The sequence below is a fragment of the Montipora foliosa genome, chromosome 9 (genome assembly GCF_036669935.1).
Source record: "Montipora foliosa isolate CH-2021 chromosome 9, ASM3666993v2, whole genome shotgun sequence".
Classification (NCBI taxonomy): domain Eukaryota; kingdom Metazoa; phylum Cnidaria; class Anthozoa; order Scleractinia; family Acroporidae; genus Montipora; species Montipora foliosa.
In genome coordinates, this window is record NC_090877.1 from 41,748,943 (window position 1) to 41,763,942 (window position 15,000).

The 15,000-nt window shown below is 39.5% G+C and overlaps 3 protein-coding genes across 7 annotated transcripts in view; 2 read left to right on the forward strand and 1 right to left on the reverse strand.

Annotated features, from left to right (window-relative positions):
* The window catches only part of LOC137970009 (P2X receptor C-like), an 11,422-nt gene extending 5,541 nt beyond the window's left edge, over nt 1-5,881 (reverse strand). The window contains exons 1-4 of one of the 3 annotated variants that reach the window (XM_068816453.1): nt 5,673-5,881; nt 5,324-5,441; nt 4,861-5,047; nt 3,168-3,488 (exon numbers count right to left, since the gene is read on the reverse strand). In XM_068816453.1, the coding sequence (XP_068672554.1) occupies nt 3,311-3,488; nt 4,861-5,047; nt 5,324-5,441; nt 5,673-5,810 (621 nt within the window). In that variant the 5' untranslated portion in view covers nt 5,811-5,881 and the 3' untranslated portion in view covers nt 3,168-3,310. Of the gene's footprint in view, nt 1-3,167; nt 3,489-4,860; nt 5,048-5,323; nt 5,442-5,672 lie in introns of those variants that run through there. The other 2 variants (XM_068816454.1, XM_068816455.1) reach the window with 2 other exon arrangements.
* Nucleotides 1-15,000, forward strand: part of LOC137970008 (cytosolic carboxypeptidase 2-like) — a 71,785-nt gene that overhangs the window by 17,893 nt on the left and 38,892 nt on the right. For 2 of the 3 annotated variants that reach the window (XM_068816452.1, XM_068816450.1), the window contains exons 1-6: nt 8,500-8,686; nt 8,866-9,161; nt 10,188-10,255; nt 11,410-11,486; nt 12,480-12,562; nt 12,815-12,903. In XM_068816452.1, the coding sequence (XP_068672553.1) occupies nt 9,053-9,161; nt 10,188-10,255; nt 11,410-11,486; nt 12,480-12,562; nt 12,815-12,903 (426 nt within the window). In that variant the 5' untranslated portion in view covers nt 8,500-8,686; nt 8,866-9,052. Of the gene's footprint in view, nt 1-8,499; nt 8,687-8,865; nt 9,162-10,187; nt 10,256-11,409; nt 11,487-12,479; nt 12,563-12,814; nt 12,904-15,000 lie in introns of those variants that run through there. The other variant, XM_068816451.1, reaches the window with a different exon arrangement.
* Nucleotides 5,839-7,942, forward strand: LOC137970465 (uncharacterized). The gene is made up of 2 exons (XM_068816980.1): nt 5,839-6,128; nt 7,501-7,942. Exons 1-2 carry the CDS (start codon nt 5,946-5,948, stop codon nt 7,804-7,806), a joined length of 489 nt encoding a protein of 162 aa, XP_068673081.1. The 5' UTR covers nt 5,839-5,945; the 3' UTR covers nt 7,807-7,942.

Sequence of the window (15,000 nt, forward strand, 5' to 3'; positions counted from 1 at the left end):
CTTATTCTGGAATAGGGTCAATCGAACGCACCCTTTGTCAAATTCATTCGAAAACTGGCATCGTTAATATTCATCGTCTGTTTCCAAAAGGACGCCACACAATGAATGCAAATATGATGAGTCATCTGAAAGACTTGGCAATTACCTTATCTTTTTGACCGATACTGGTCTTAACCCTTGAATACCCCGCCACTCCAAAAGTAATGTTGAAAAGTGTGGCTACGCAGTCACGTATAGAGTGAAGAAGGTGGCTACGCGGATACGCAGAAACCCTAAAACGCAGGCTCTCTCCGACAAAGAGAGAAATGGAGAGAGCGCGCTCGCCTGGAACAACGAAGGGCAGTCAATTTCCTACTGAATTGAAGCAGATAAACGGTCGTGCTAGCATTGTAAATTGTATGTCTCGTCCTTTCATTCGTTCATTGTATGTATACATTCATTCATTCATTTATTGTATGTCTCGTTCTTTCATTCATTCCCGCAAAGAAAAATACAACTCCCGCAACATAAACAACTTCACATGATAAGACCATAGATGCCAAGTTGTGGGAGAGGCTCGCTGGAGATTTAATGGAGCGCCTAATCCGAGCGAGCAACAAAGGCGCAAATTTTTCGAGGGGAGTCCGGGGCGATGCTCTTCCCCCCCCCCCACCCCCCAAGGGAAAATTTTTAAATCTGAGTTCTCCTAGATCACATTTCCTGCATTCTGAGTTGATTTAATGACACATTTTACCATGTCACTTCGGGCTCTGGGTCTAGAATTTCTTGATTTCTCGTCAATTTGCCACTGATTTCTCGTCGATTTCACGATTTCGCAGATCATGAACAGTTTTACGTTTGTGGAACAATAATTTTATATTTGTTAACCCAAGCTCAGCTGGAGATTTTGCTTGCTTGGCTGGAGAGCTGGAGATTGAGTGTGAAAGCTGGAGTCTCCAGCCGAAAGCTGGAGTCTTGGCATCTATGTAAGACTCTCTCTTTATTAGCAAAAACAAACTGTTACTTTCGACTTCAAAGTCAGTGCTAGGCACTCTTTTAACATTTTTGCTTTCATTTTACGTTTCATTTAACTACACTTTTTAACTAGATAGTGCGATGAATATTGCACTCATTTACTGATTAGGCCATAGGCAGCCCACATTCGCGTCACTGGAGAGTGTGTAATAATTAATTACTAGCCCAGTGGGAAGATGACCTTTGAGTGCAAAAGCGGTGTTGCGTTACTGGCAGCCGTTGAGAATTTAAACGCGTTATAAGACTTTGTATGAGAAATAAAATACCGTCGATTATGAAGCCTTAAAAAACGCTCAATTTAACGTTGATTCAATAAAATGAATAAAACTGAATCACCTCTAGTGTATTCTTGTGCATTTTGGTGCTTATTTTACCGTTTCGGGAATTCCGTGTTTTCACTGTCCTAAGACGAAGTCAAGGCAGCACACTAAGATTTCGATCGTAAGCTCGCGTAGCCAGCTCAGAGGCGGTTTGCGCCTCGAAAATCCAGGAGTACCCAACGAACACTTTTTCTGGGGTTTCGACAAAACACTGACCCCCGGTCAACTGACCCCCTTACTGACCCCCCCTACTGGCCCCCCCTACTGGCCCCCTATAAAATCAATGGGAAAATGAATACTGCTTACTTAAGCCTCAACAACCCTTTTTAAACAGCATTGTTCAACGATATTTACCGGTAAGTCTAAGCACCCATTTTAAAAAGGTTAGCTTACATGAAGTAATCGGCCATCACAACAATAATCGAAAACTAACCTTTTTAAAATGGGTGCTTAGACTTAAATATTGTTGAAAAATGCTGTTTAAAAAGGGTTGTTGAGGCCAGTATTCATTTTCCATTGATTTTATACGGGGTCAGTTGACCGGGGGTCAGTGTTTTGTCGAAACCCCTTTTTCTGAATTCATATGCTATTGGCTATTGGCTTACACAATATGTGGGCATCCATTAATAAGCCTCTGACGTTGAGAGCTGGTCATTTGTGAGTTCTAATGGTCCCGTGATGAATGAATCGCACCGGTATCGCGACGTCACGGATTCTAACCCTGTTGAAGTCCCGAATTTTTTCAGGCTTCTCTACACAATCGTTAACTCATTTCATATCATTTCATCAATGAAGAGAACAGTTAAATAAATGAATAACACTGCTCAGGGGAGTTTTAAACTTGGTGTTGGCCTTGGCCAGCTCACTGACCAATCAGGATCTTAAAATAACTGATGACAAAATGCTGCCTTAAGTTTGTATTAAACGACAACTGCAAATGCCTTGACTTTCAAGTCTTCTTGAATAAGGAATATAAACCGTATGACATGTCTCACAACCCTTGCTGCTATCAATGTGGGACAATAAAGAACCCACACACTGCTCACAAAGGGTAGGGGATTGAATTCTGGGTTGTTGTAGTCTTTCTCTGCAAGCATGTGGTTGACCTGGCTAGATTAGCTTGAAGGACTTCCGAGCGAATGAGACCACACTTGTAACAAAAATGCAGCCAGGAGTCAAGCTATTTGCTGGGTAATGAATCTTTCACTTACAATAGACATTTTTTTTTTCTTTTATACCCTTTTGTATTTCCAGGCTTGACTGAAAATCTTATGCTATAATTTCTCCTAGCCAATCAGACACTAAAGCAAAGCTATCAGATATCTAATGTAACCGGATTGCCTGCCCTATTCCCACACTTATTACTGGTTATTTATATCATGTATTAATGCTAATTGCCATATCGATTGGACTATTTGATTGTCTATTAACAGCATCTGGTTTGACTCTCCATAAGAGAACTTTAAAATATGCAAAAATATGTCAAAGTTATGATTATATTGAAAAAATATGCACAACGTAAACCCCTGTTAAGGGGTTTGTGGAGGAGGGGATTGCATGCAGCAATCAAATGTGTGAACTATACTTAAACAGGGAAATTATGTTGAAAGATGGGTATTTAAAATGCAAAATACATTACAAAACAAGGGAAGCCCTAACATTCCATTCCTTAATTCCTTCAAAAACATTTTGTTACAGTAACTGAAAAAATGAGTGACACTTCCCCTTTAAAACCGTAACACTTTTCAGAAATAGCGTAGGGTTGAAACAAGGCTACATGCATTTTGTGAAACGTACACCAATGGAAGCAAATGATAAAAGTATGCTCAACAATTAAACATACTGGTTGGAGGCAGAGTCCAGTTGACTATCTACAAGCACAGCCAAGAAGTGGGATTTGAACACAGAAATTCTATATTGTCCTCTACTTTCTCTTTTCTTATTTGTCAGTAATTACATAAAAAACTGCATAAATTTTAGTGAAATGCACTTTGCCTTCTCAAAACTTTTCCATCTTGTCCAAAAAGATATCCTCTCATTTTTCTTTGGGATGCTGCAAGGTCAGCTCCACCTCCGAAAAACTTTGTAGCCAAAACAGCATGTTCAATCTTGATCAACATTGACTCTGGCCAAGCAGTGAAGTACAGGTTTTCTCTAGAAGATAAGCGCACTGTGTTAAGAATCTTTGCATATATGCACTTGTGCCAAAAACATTTGGCTGTCCTTGCACTGAAATGCTGCTGTCAGCAAAAAAATAGCTTGTAGATCCGATTTTACAAGCTGATGATTGTCAAAGACATGTAAACTATCTTTATTCCAAAAACCTGAAGCTGAGTCCCCAGAACACATAGTAACACAAATGTTTAACATGATATCGTAATAACAATCATTATTGCCATTCTAGGCATTAAAAAAAGACTATTTTAAATTTCTTGATATCCTTCTGTTTTGTTAATTAATTTTATTAATGATTAAATGGTATATGAAATCAATCACATATGAACTGCGGATATGAAATCAAGTGAAGCTATGATCTTCGCAGTTATGAACGCAATTTTTACAATTGCGTAGAGAAGCCTGAAAAATTCAGGACTCTCTACGCAATTGTAAAAATTACGTTCATAACTGGGAAGATCATAGCTTCACTTGATTTCATATCCGCAGTTCATATATGATTGATTTCATATACCATTTCATCATTGATTCATTCCTCATGGGACCATTAGAACCAGCTCCCAACGTCAGTGGCTTCATAGCTCAGTTGGTTAGAGAGTTGCATCGGAATCGTGAGGTCACAGGTTCAAAACCCCGTTGAAGTCCTGAATTTTTCAGGCTTCTCTACGCAATTGTAAAAATTGCATTTATAACTGCGAAGATCATAGCTTCACTTAATTTTATTAAGTTGTGGCCTGCACCTATGTGTCGCAATCCCGACTGCGACGTACTGATTGATCAGGAGATGTCATTTCTACCTCAGTGCCACGATCATTGTAAAAAAATATTTAATGGGTCTCTTTATTCATCATCGATTACAGTCAATCTTATGGCACGTGGTGGAAAAATTACAACAGCAAAATTGAAAACTGATATAAGAAACCTAGTTCAAATGAAAGAAGAAAAGTGGAACAGGTAAAAAAAAACATTGAAAAGTAAGGTCACTTACATAGTCCAACTCCTACCGATACAGGACAGAAGAATGAAAAACTTAAAACAGAGGGCTTGTTCAAAAACTCCCTTTGTGGTCGAAGAACTCCAAAGACTAGAAAAAACGGCGTGCCCACCTAAGTTATCCTATTACGATGATCAGTCACTAAATCAATACAAATTAATAACCTGAAACAGAAACAAGCATAACACGCATGACACGTCTTTGAGAGAAGGCTTTTTAATTTGGTGGTATAAAAAACAAGTTATTCATTTTATTATCACTGTTATCATTACTTTCAATTAGTGTTATATCATGGTAATAATGATTGCTATGCACATAATACCCCCTTTAAAAAAAACCAAAACAATTGATTGTCACCTTATTGTTTTAAACTGTAGGTTATCCAGCGCTGAAAATGAGGCATTCTTGTTTGCCAGCAATCCTTTGCAAAAGTTGTCAAACTGATTCCACAGGCCAAGATAACTGCTTTGCATCCAAAAACCGGCATGGTGTACATGATTTGCTCGGCTGAACACCTTAAGCACGACAAGGAGATAATAGATAACTGAAAAATTATGAAAAGTAATTTTTGGGACAGTATCCTATATTTTTGCTGTAGATAGTTCCAAGTAAAAACAAGTTAAACCAATTATCCTTTTACAATTACTCAGAACAACAGCGACAGCAACGACAACTTTGAAATTATTTCAAAGTTGTCAGTCTGCACATAAGAGTGCTGATTGATCCAGATAAGAGTTGCATATGGGTGGGTGGGCGTGAGTGTGTGTATGACTGTTGTGGGAGTTGGACCTTGGCTGCTTATTAACTGATAATTAATTACCTTGATTGCAACAGTAGCTTAAACCTTCAAATGAAGATGTTTCTCCACTATCACTGTCATTATCCTCTCTTGGATCTGATAGCAGAAATCTCATGGTAGATTCAGGTGATGTATCAAACTACATTAAAAAAAAAAAAAAAAAAAGAAAAGCTCAGTACCGGGTACTGATGATGATGATGATGATGATGATGATGACTGCAGTGGTGGTGGTGGTGGGGATGGCATTGAAAATGATCCTGGTTAACAATGATAATGAAGAAGATAGTTTCTAACATTTTTCGAGTCTTTACGAGAACATCCTGGAAATGCAAAAAAAAAAAATTATCTAAAAGAAGAAATAAAAGCAAACCTCAAGGTATCCTTTCTTGACAAATATCTCAGCTAATGTGTATAACACAATAGCAACTGCAATAGTGTAATATATGAAGCCTATTCTTCGATCCCTGATGACCACAAGCTTATAAGTTATGTAGTGCAGCAAGGACATCTTCGACGAAGTGGATCATACATGCAGATGGCTAGAGAGAAGACAAAAAAAACTCTTCCCGGAAGCCAGCAGTAAAAGTGAGCCCACATTGCTTTGGTAATGCGGTCGCTCAGTTGAGGCGGAAATTTTCAAAGCATGGCGGAACGAGGTCGTAAAAAGCAGAAGAAACGCGATCCTACTATACACGTCAAACCACCCTTAGATTTCATCGAGAGTCCTTTAAATGGGCGCAAATATTATTGCACTCCTGTTCAAGCGGCGAGGAGACCTTTCTTGGCGTCATCTTTGCCCGTGGATGACAAAGAAGCTTTGAAATGGGTGAGTGTACGGGACAGAGATATCGTAATTATCCTCGGGATATTCTTTCCTGTTTACCTAAAATTTAGAGATTGGGTTATCTGCATTATGTGACCACTGATATGTTTGAAACGCCCATAGCAATTTCTTGTCTCTCAAAATTTAATCGCTCAGTTAATTTGCCAACGAGGGGTATTAAATTGGTCCGCTACGCTAACCCGAAAACAAGAGACTAACCAATTGAAACAATGACTTAGACTTAAAAACAATAAATAGAAGCTGCTTACAATACCAAATAATAACAGGTTACGAGAGCTGCTACACTACTATGGTGATGGCTACACTTCTGGTCTATTAATGCTCCAGTCACGCAGATTTTCCAAATTTTCAAGTGTAGTATTCAAGATTCCTGTTTACAGACAATTTCTTTGGGCTACTCAATTGTAATAACCATTGCAAAAAAGAGCCCTTAATTGTGTCAATATAAAAACAAGAAGAAAAATACTTGAATCGGCTTACCAATGCAGTAAAATCTTGGCTCCCAAAAGAATTGGAAATTAAAAAAAAAATGGAAGCATGCTGATTTCATTTTCTTAGAAACATGGTTAGTGGTTGGAGAAGAGTAAATTAATTGACCATTATAAAGGTGAATGCGATTTTGTAAACTCTAACATTGAAATACAGAATATTGTGAAGACCATCCCATTTAACATGAAGCTTCAGATAAATTATGTGCAACACCTCATATATATTGACTATGCATGCCAAGTAGAAAATAATGCAGCATTCAATACAGCATATGCGAATTAAACCAGAAGATACATGTATTCCTGCAATTCTTGGTTGAAATTAGTATGCTAAAATTCTCAATGTGACTGTTGATGTAGTTGATGTTGTCAAGTTAGAGTTCACCAAGCTTGTTAATAGGGACCTTAAGCACGCGCGTTTTTGAGACGCGGATGGCAACTGAAAGTGACCTCTGTTTTCCCTTTCAACTTGTCTTCACTCAACCACATTTACAGTGCTAAGTATCTTTTCTCCATTAGAGCTGATTAGTATAAAAATCTAGGAGATACCGCTGTCCTGGCAAGGAAATGTTCTCTTCTGGTTGCCGTCCGCATCTCAAAAACGCGCGTGCTTAAGCTCCCTAATAGGTGAGGCTTGCCTCATGAACCTCAATGAAGTTAATGGAGGATCTCACAGGTGATACTCTAGATAAGGTGATGTTACTGTTGCTATAGTGACAAAGATATGCAATTAAAACTGTATTTGAAATGACTTTATAAACAATGTGTGATCATCCTTTTTTCCAGGTATCTCGCAGTTTCCAAGTCAAACAGAAAATAATGAAACATTGCTACCAAGAAAAGCCTGAGGGAGGCGAAAAAAGCAGGATGCTATGCAAGTCAAATCCCTGGAACCAAGTTTAAACGAACATATGTTTACAGCATTACAATTTGAGAGTGAAAATCACATTTTGAAATCAAATTGCAAGGCTATTGATGACAAGAAGCGAAATCCATGCAGAAGATCGCAAAGACTTAGGCTAAAAGAACTGAAGAATACTCAGTTTCTGTTTCAAACCCCTCAAGGAACAACTCCTGGTAACATGAAGGGGGAAGTTATTCTTGCAACCGAGACTCCTGATCATGAACTTGTTATGCTGGCCAGACGAAGAGAGGCGAAGAACAGAAGATAGCACATTGCTAATCTAAATTTTAGTGCAGTGCTTTATTGGCCAACCGTGATTGTCCAGGGTGATTAATATTGGTACAGCAGTACTAGGCAGTGGCCTATGAAGGAAAACAAATCACTGGTCCACAAGGTCAAGATACCAGTCCAAAATTTGGCCGTTAAAAATATACCTAGGTCAATCATTAGGAAGTATTCCAGTCCTTCCTACCTCCCATGAAACCTCTTATTTCTTCAGTGACATTTAAGAATATCAATATTTATTAAATGGAATAAAAAGGTATAAGACCTAACCTGTTGTCATTGGTGTTTTTTCTATATGCTAGTTGACTCCTCGGAGTGGGACTTAGTATATTTTAAGGGGGGGGGGGGGGTGGGGTGGTCAGCAGTAGTTGATGGGTTTATTATGAAGGTCCGACCTGAAGGTCCTACTTTATATACATGTACTAGGCTAGTTAATTAAGGTTGCAGTAAATTTATTTTGAAACTCACTAGTCCAGGGGCTTAAGTAGGAGTGCACTTTAACTAACCCTTTACAATTCTTGGGCTAGAAGAATAGCTTTAGGGACGAGATGAAGCTACATCTCGTTATGATGACAGAAAAACTGAACACTTCAAAGCGTTATACAACGGCTCTTGCGGACCACGTTACGACGTATTAGCTGGCGACTCGGTGAAGGGGACTGGGTCAGAAGCGTCTGTTTCCGCGGCGATGTTTTCAAACTTCTCAGTCGAGTTGGTGTATGAACTGAATTATCATAACGATTTCGGGTGCGTCTGTTTCCTAGGAACTAGCACAAGTTTTCTGGTCTATTGCAGGAAGCAGAGTCTTTTTAGTGTCTTAAAAGCTGTGATCGGACTAAGAAAGACTTGTTCATAACGCAGTAGTAAGTTTGTCAAGTACTTCGTCCGTCATTAATATTTTCATGTTTTGTTTATTTGCGTACTGAATTGCGTACTGTAAACTTTTTGTTGGGCCAGAAGCACCTACTTGACGCTTATTGTGTTATTGTGTGGCACTGTCATTTTTTAAGAGTTGTCATTCTATCCCGTTTTCTTACAACAGTAACGCTATCTTTTGAGGTGTGATGCATGAGTGCTGTTTGGAGACGTACATGTTCATTTCGTGAATCTCTGCCTCGCCGATGTGTGATCCCGATTGTCCACAGATGTAAAGAAATTCGTCATTCCCAGAATAACGGCTGCAGTTTGTTGTAGTGAAAATTTCATGAACTAAAGTTCTTCAGGAACCGATGAAAGATAACATTTTTCATGAAAGCTCGCAAAGTGACGAAAATAATGAGGTGATAAAGAAAAGGTCTGGATCCGGAGTCCCTGTAAGCTTATTTAATAATCCATCCGGTAAGTTAAGCTAGTCTGCTTTGCATCATAAGTCATGATAAGTAATGGTAAAATTGTGTTGCATCCACTTGATCCATAGAGTGCCAGATTTATCCATGGGGTGGTGGATTTTGTACAAACAACCCAGGGCTACATGTACATGTAATTTTCTGGGGGTGGGAGTTGTGCATACCCTGAAACCATTTGTGGTCTTCAAGTAAAGGGTTGAATTGCTTTAAGTCTGGGTAATCTGCTGTGCAGGTAGTCGGCCAGAAATTATGGTACTGACAGGAAGATTACAGTCTAAGGCTGACTGAGGTTGGACACAAAAAAATTGGGGGAGCTGCGAGAAAAGAACTGGGCGCGGTTGTTCGAAAGCCGATTAACTTAATCCACGATTAGCGTAAACTTTTGTTTCAAGTTTTAACTTTTTGGTAAAAGCTTCTTTTGCTTATTTTTGTTTTTCAAGATTGACTTCTTCCAATCTAACGTTTTGCCGAATATCAGCGTTGAACAGCACTTGGGAGTAGAGAAATAGACTCCTTGGTTAATTTTTAATCTGGGATTAGCGTTAATCGGCTTTTGAACAACCGGGCCCTGAAGTGTAGTAGACAGATTTGTATATACTGTAACAGGAAAAAATGTTGAGCAAAATTTAGGGTCATCTATGAATCCATTGATCCCTGGGAGTGACACTTAACAGATTTTACTCTGTCTTAAATGCCAGGGACCAGTTGGTCAAAGGCTCACTAGCGCTAACCGTTGATTAAGAGATATCAAAACCTACAGGTTTCCATGGTATTTAACGCTGGTTAGCACTAATCATGCTTCCAGCAACCTGGGTCTGAGATGATTTTACTTGTCCACTGGGGGTGTCCTAGGGTGTTTGAGGTGCCAGTGGGTTAATTAGGGAACTGGAGAGTCATAAGGTGGGTACTAATTAGGTGCAGTGCAAAGGCAAGGCGGTTCCTTTCCTTTTTTGACCCAGTTCTTTGTTAAATATCCCTTGGTATCTTGCCCTAATATAATGATCCTCATTTCCCTTAGATTGCAGATTTGTTGACAAGGAGCCTCGCACAACGCAGCTTGTTTTCACCTATCAAGGGGGAAAGAAGGTTAGGGTATAGAGAAATTAAAACCTCAGACCAATAATATTTTTTAGTTTGTACTGAAACAGTGGATAGAATGACTCAAACGCACACGCTGATTGGCTACTCAAACTCCTGATATCCTTTGCTGTTCACCTCCGAGCAATTCCCGCGGAATTTGCACACGAAAATGTTGTAATCTTTGCACGAATAAACCAGTTAAAATCATCTTGTTGTGTTACATTAAGTATACTAAAACAAAAATTACTAATTTCACCGAAGTGGAGGTAGCTAGTGCTGGATATTTACCTCGCCGCTTTACCGCTTTAGTAAATATCCACTACTCGCCAGTCCTCCACTTCGGTGGTTAGTTGCTAAATATTATTTGATTGACTCTGAAAAGCCCCGTGGGGTAAGTCAATTAAGTACCCAAATTTGTATGTAAAATTATTTAATGTAATTATGTAAATAGTATCTCGGGTTATCTGTTGAAAGTGGCACTACTCATAACACTCAAAATTAATGGATTAATCAAGCATGTTTTTGAGCTGTTCCTTCATGACTGTTGTAAATACTAATTTAGCTATGAATCCTGCATTTCACAATTTTAGCTGCAGAAGAAAAGAAAAGAAATGTAGAGAAGAATGGCTTACTGTCCCACCCAAAAATCTTGTGTGTTAAAAATTACCACTCCTTAGCCAAGTTGTGCCCCTTTGTCCTTACTGGATACAATGTACCTTAAGTTTAATTTCCTGATTTAATTCCCCGAGGGTATTTTAGCTAATTTATAGGCAGCATGTGTGTGACTTACAGCTTCTGATTTGACTCAATTCTGTTGGCCAGTTGGCTTCTGATTTTTTTCCAAACTTGTCTTTAGTACATTAGTTGCAGAAAATGTCCAGCATCCTTTCTTAGAAAGATACATTCCTTCTTCCTTCTTCTCTGGTGTAGTGGAACTTTGACAATAGGTAGAAACCATTCCTCTTTCAGTGCAGCTACAGTAATTACAGTTTTTGTACATGTAATTTAAAATTAGGAAAAAAAAAAAAACATGCTTGGATTGACAGGAATTGTGTGAGAGATGCAAACCTTAATTAACTTTCTTGATACTCTTATATTGTAAGTAGCAGCATTGTACGTACAGTAGTTTGTGGAGTAACAGATACATTTTATTGTTTTAGGTTCCAAAACTCAGAGAACCAAGAAATTTATATGCATTTTTTAAGGAGAAAGGTCAACATGAGTCTTCTCCAAGATGGTAAGAAAGATGAAAGATGAACTAAAACAAACAAGATTTATTTCTAAGAGCAAACCATTATGGTTTTAGCACTTTAAATTCTCCTCATGTGAATCAAGCCATTTTTATTTAGCATTTTTAACCCATTGACTCCTGGGAGTGAGACTTCACAAATTTTACACTGTCTAACATCAGACGACTTTACTCGTCAACTGAGGGTGTCCTAGGGTGTTTCAAGTGTCAGTGGGATAACGTTTATTACCTACTATATTTCAATATATATATATCTTAGCCTTTTAACTCTATTTTTGTATGAGATGTAATTTTGTTCTTCAGTACCAAAGTTGAAAGTGACATTGATCAATTGAAATGTCATTCTTTTATAATTGCTTAGTTTTTATCATGAAGTACATATTTATATCAAAAATTAATTTTTGGAGACCTGGATAGACAATACAATACAATACAATACAATACAATACAACAATACAATACATACTTAATTGACCGCTTCCCATAGGGGCTTTTCAGGGTCCATGAAACACAACGAAATGACGGAACAGAACAACAACATTACAACTGTTAAGAATCCCAACTGGCCAGGCAAAGCAGTCGACTATTTACATGTACAAGTGCAGCTGGGAGGTTGAACCAGGGACTACCAGGATCAAATTCAACGAGTGGTCAGAGCAGGTCTTGAACCGGGGATCTCCGGATCTCAAGGCCAGCGCCCTCACCACTGGGCCACACTGCCTCCTTGATCATTGTGGATCATTGTCTGTAATCAGTTTGCTATTGTCCACCAAATTTAATGATTCGCTTTTGCAGTAACATAGAAATTGGTTAATTAATATAATATTTGTAACGGACTGAGTTAAAAAAAAAAAGAAGGCTATGACTTTACAGGACGCATTGTAACCTGGTTCAGCCCTGACATTTGGTACATAACAGTAAATAAGAGGATTTAATTTTCTGAGCAGTGACTGTCAACTTTGGCTTGTCATTTTGTTGTAGGCCAGCCGAAATGAAGGTCTTACCAGTACGTCCAAAGCATATATATTATGTTCCAAGAAATCCAGAGCCTTTCTTCAAACCAGGTTTGAAATTTGGTATTCATAATTGCTCAACATAACTTCCCTGAGAACATTTTAAATTAAGATCACAAAAGGCCTTCACCTTTTGTTGAATGAACTCAGCCATGCATGTATAACTAGCAATGGATTTTGTGTATTAAAACAATATTGGTGTCTGAGTACATGTTGTGCGAACCCATGCAATTAATTTAACTGACTCTCACAATTGTTTAATTTTTAATATTAACCACTTTTGTTAATTCAAATCATATTTAGCCAAACCCTTAAATGACAGTAACCTTCATAAGGTTCCGTACGAGGAGGCAACAGTGGTGTATGACAATGAACCAGGCCCTGATAAATATGTGAGTATATAATATACCGTATATCTTATTGGACAATTTAGTCCTGGGCTAGGGAATAACATTAGTGTTGAGAGTAGGCTACATCATTACAATGACAGAAAAACTGAACACTTTGTGTAGTATTGTGGGATATTATACGTCAGTGTCACTGTGTTTTGGCAAGCTTGAAGGCTGAGTCAAAATACAGGAGACGAGTAAAAATATGCCAAAATACTACAAACTAAATTGTACAATAAGCTATTTATTATCCAACTTTTTTGCACTATATTTTTAGCAAATTAATGAATTGTAAACAACCGAGCACGTACATGCATGACAGATTTGTTCGTGACAATAACCTGCAGACAATTAGCACAGAGCAGAGGACGACCCATGCCAAATTGTGGAGGTCGCAGTTCTTCTGAAAAGGGTGAGTTCTGGAAACCCTGATGTTAATTTGAAGGCAGGAAGTCGAGATGCAAGAATCCACGGCAATGCTACTGACCATCAAGTGGATGAGGGGGTTGAAGGCTGTCAAAGATGAAACTGCAAATTCAAAGGAGTGGAGGAAACCAAAGTAGGTAAGGGTGGAGGCAGCCCAGAACATCTCATGATCTTGGTTGAAAAAGGAGAGGGACTTGTATATAACAAGAATTCAGCTGCCTGTTATAGGAATATGTGAGGAACCGGTTTATCCCCATGTCCACTTTACCCTATGAAGGACAAGCTGCAACAGCAGGCAGCCAACCAATGGGCCGGGAAGGTTAAGATCAAAGTGCATGGAACGAACGGAAGACAAAGAAACCCTGATGGGAGATGAGCAAAGCAAGGAGGAGAGATGGGTAGCGAACAGACAAAGGGTCAACCCACCAGCAGGACATGGAGAACCACTGGGCCAGAGCCATCTGGCCCAAGAACAAAAACTGACAAACAAAGCCAAGCAAACCTGCAAGGGCAGTGTGTAGTCAGTGGAAGCCAACCCCCAGGCCACCAGGGCAAGGCAGTCCCTCCCCAGGCCTGACAAGTTAAGGCTTTCCACAAGGTAGGTGGGATGCCTGTAGGCTGGCAGTTATCATTCGGGGCATATACACACAGACCCACTGCCATGTCAGAAAAGTGCAACCCAGCCAAACCAGGGGGAACCCTGGGCATGGGCTGAGACCAGTATGGGAAACGGTTCACTGCAGCCGACAGACAAGGACACACCAGAGCAAACCAACCAGGTGACGAACAAAGGCACAATCAAGCTAAACAACCTCAGCAGCACGACACCCACAGTAGAAATGACATACATGTACCACCCTCCAGATTGGTCCCTTTTAGAAATCAAACAAGGATCTCAGGACATTGGTAAGCGGATGCCTTGTTCTCCCCAACCCCCCCCCCCCCCCCCCACAAAAAAAAAAAAAAAAAAAAAAAAAAGAAGAAGCAGAGGTAGCATAAATTGAGAACCTCTAATATCATTTTCACTTCAGCTCTTAGGGCTAGGGGATCTGGTTGAAGTCCTCTTGCGCTGAGGGCACTTTAAGGCTTGATGGTTGGACGAACAAACAGAACAGTGATGTACGAAGAGTGGCATGTGCGAGAGGGCGCCACGCAAAAACCTTTATTCCAAGAGTTGCAATCCACTGCAGAGGAACGCCCACTTGGCTCCGTGAACGAATATCGAACGCTGGAGCCAGGGGCATGGAAGTTTAGACAACTGAACATTTTTAACGGACCAATCCGCAAGTCGAGTGGCGGCTGCATGTTTGCGAAATGCTGTATCATAATTAAGCCATCCAGGCGTTGCCTTAGAATTGGCTGGACATGCGCAAGATTAAACGTTTTTAGAGGTGAATCGAGCCATCTTGAAGGAAAATGAGTTGAAAGTATTAAAGAAAAATTGGAAGAGGCTTCCGACCAGGCAATGATATCTTTGATTTTTTGCTTGTGATGCTTGGTAGACGACGTTAAGATAATTCTACCATTGAAAAGAAGCTGAGGCTCCGACTCACTGTCCCTCCAGTTGACCGAGAGAAGAACGATCTGCAAAACCGTTTTGTATGGAACCAGCAAGAATCCAGGGCCAAGGGAAGGGACGGCAAGGACGACGGGGATGCATGATGAATCGAGGGA

Excerpts from the sequence above, each read along its gene's own strand:
- LOC137970465 (XM_068816980.1), top strand. The coding sequence starts at position 5,946 with ATGGCGGAACGAGGTCGTAAAAAGCAGAAGAAACGCGATCCTACTATA. Across the intron at positions 6,129-7,500 it reads ACAAAGAAGCTTTGAAATGG|GATGCTATGCAAGTCAAATC; the intron begins GTGAGTGTACGG and ends CGAAAAAAGCAG.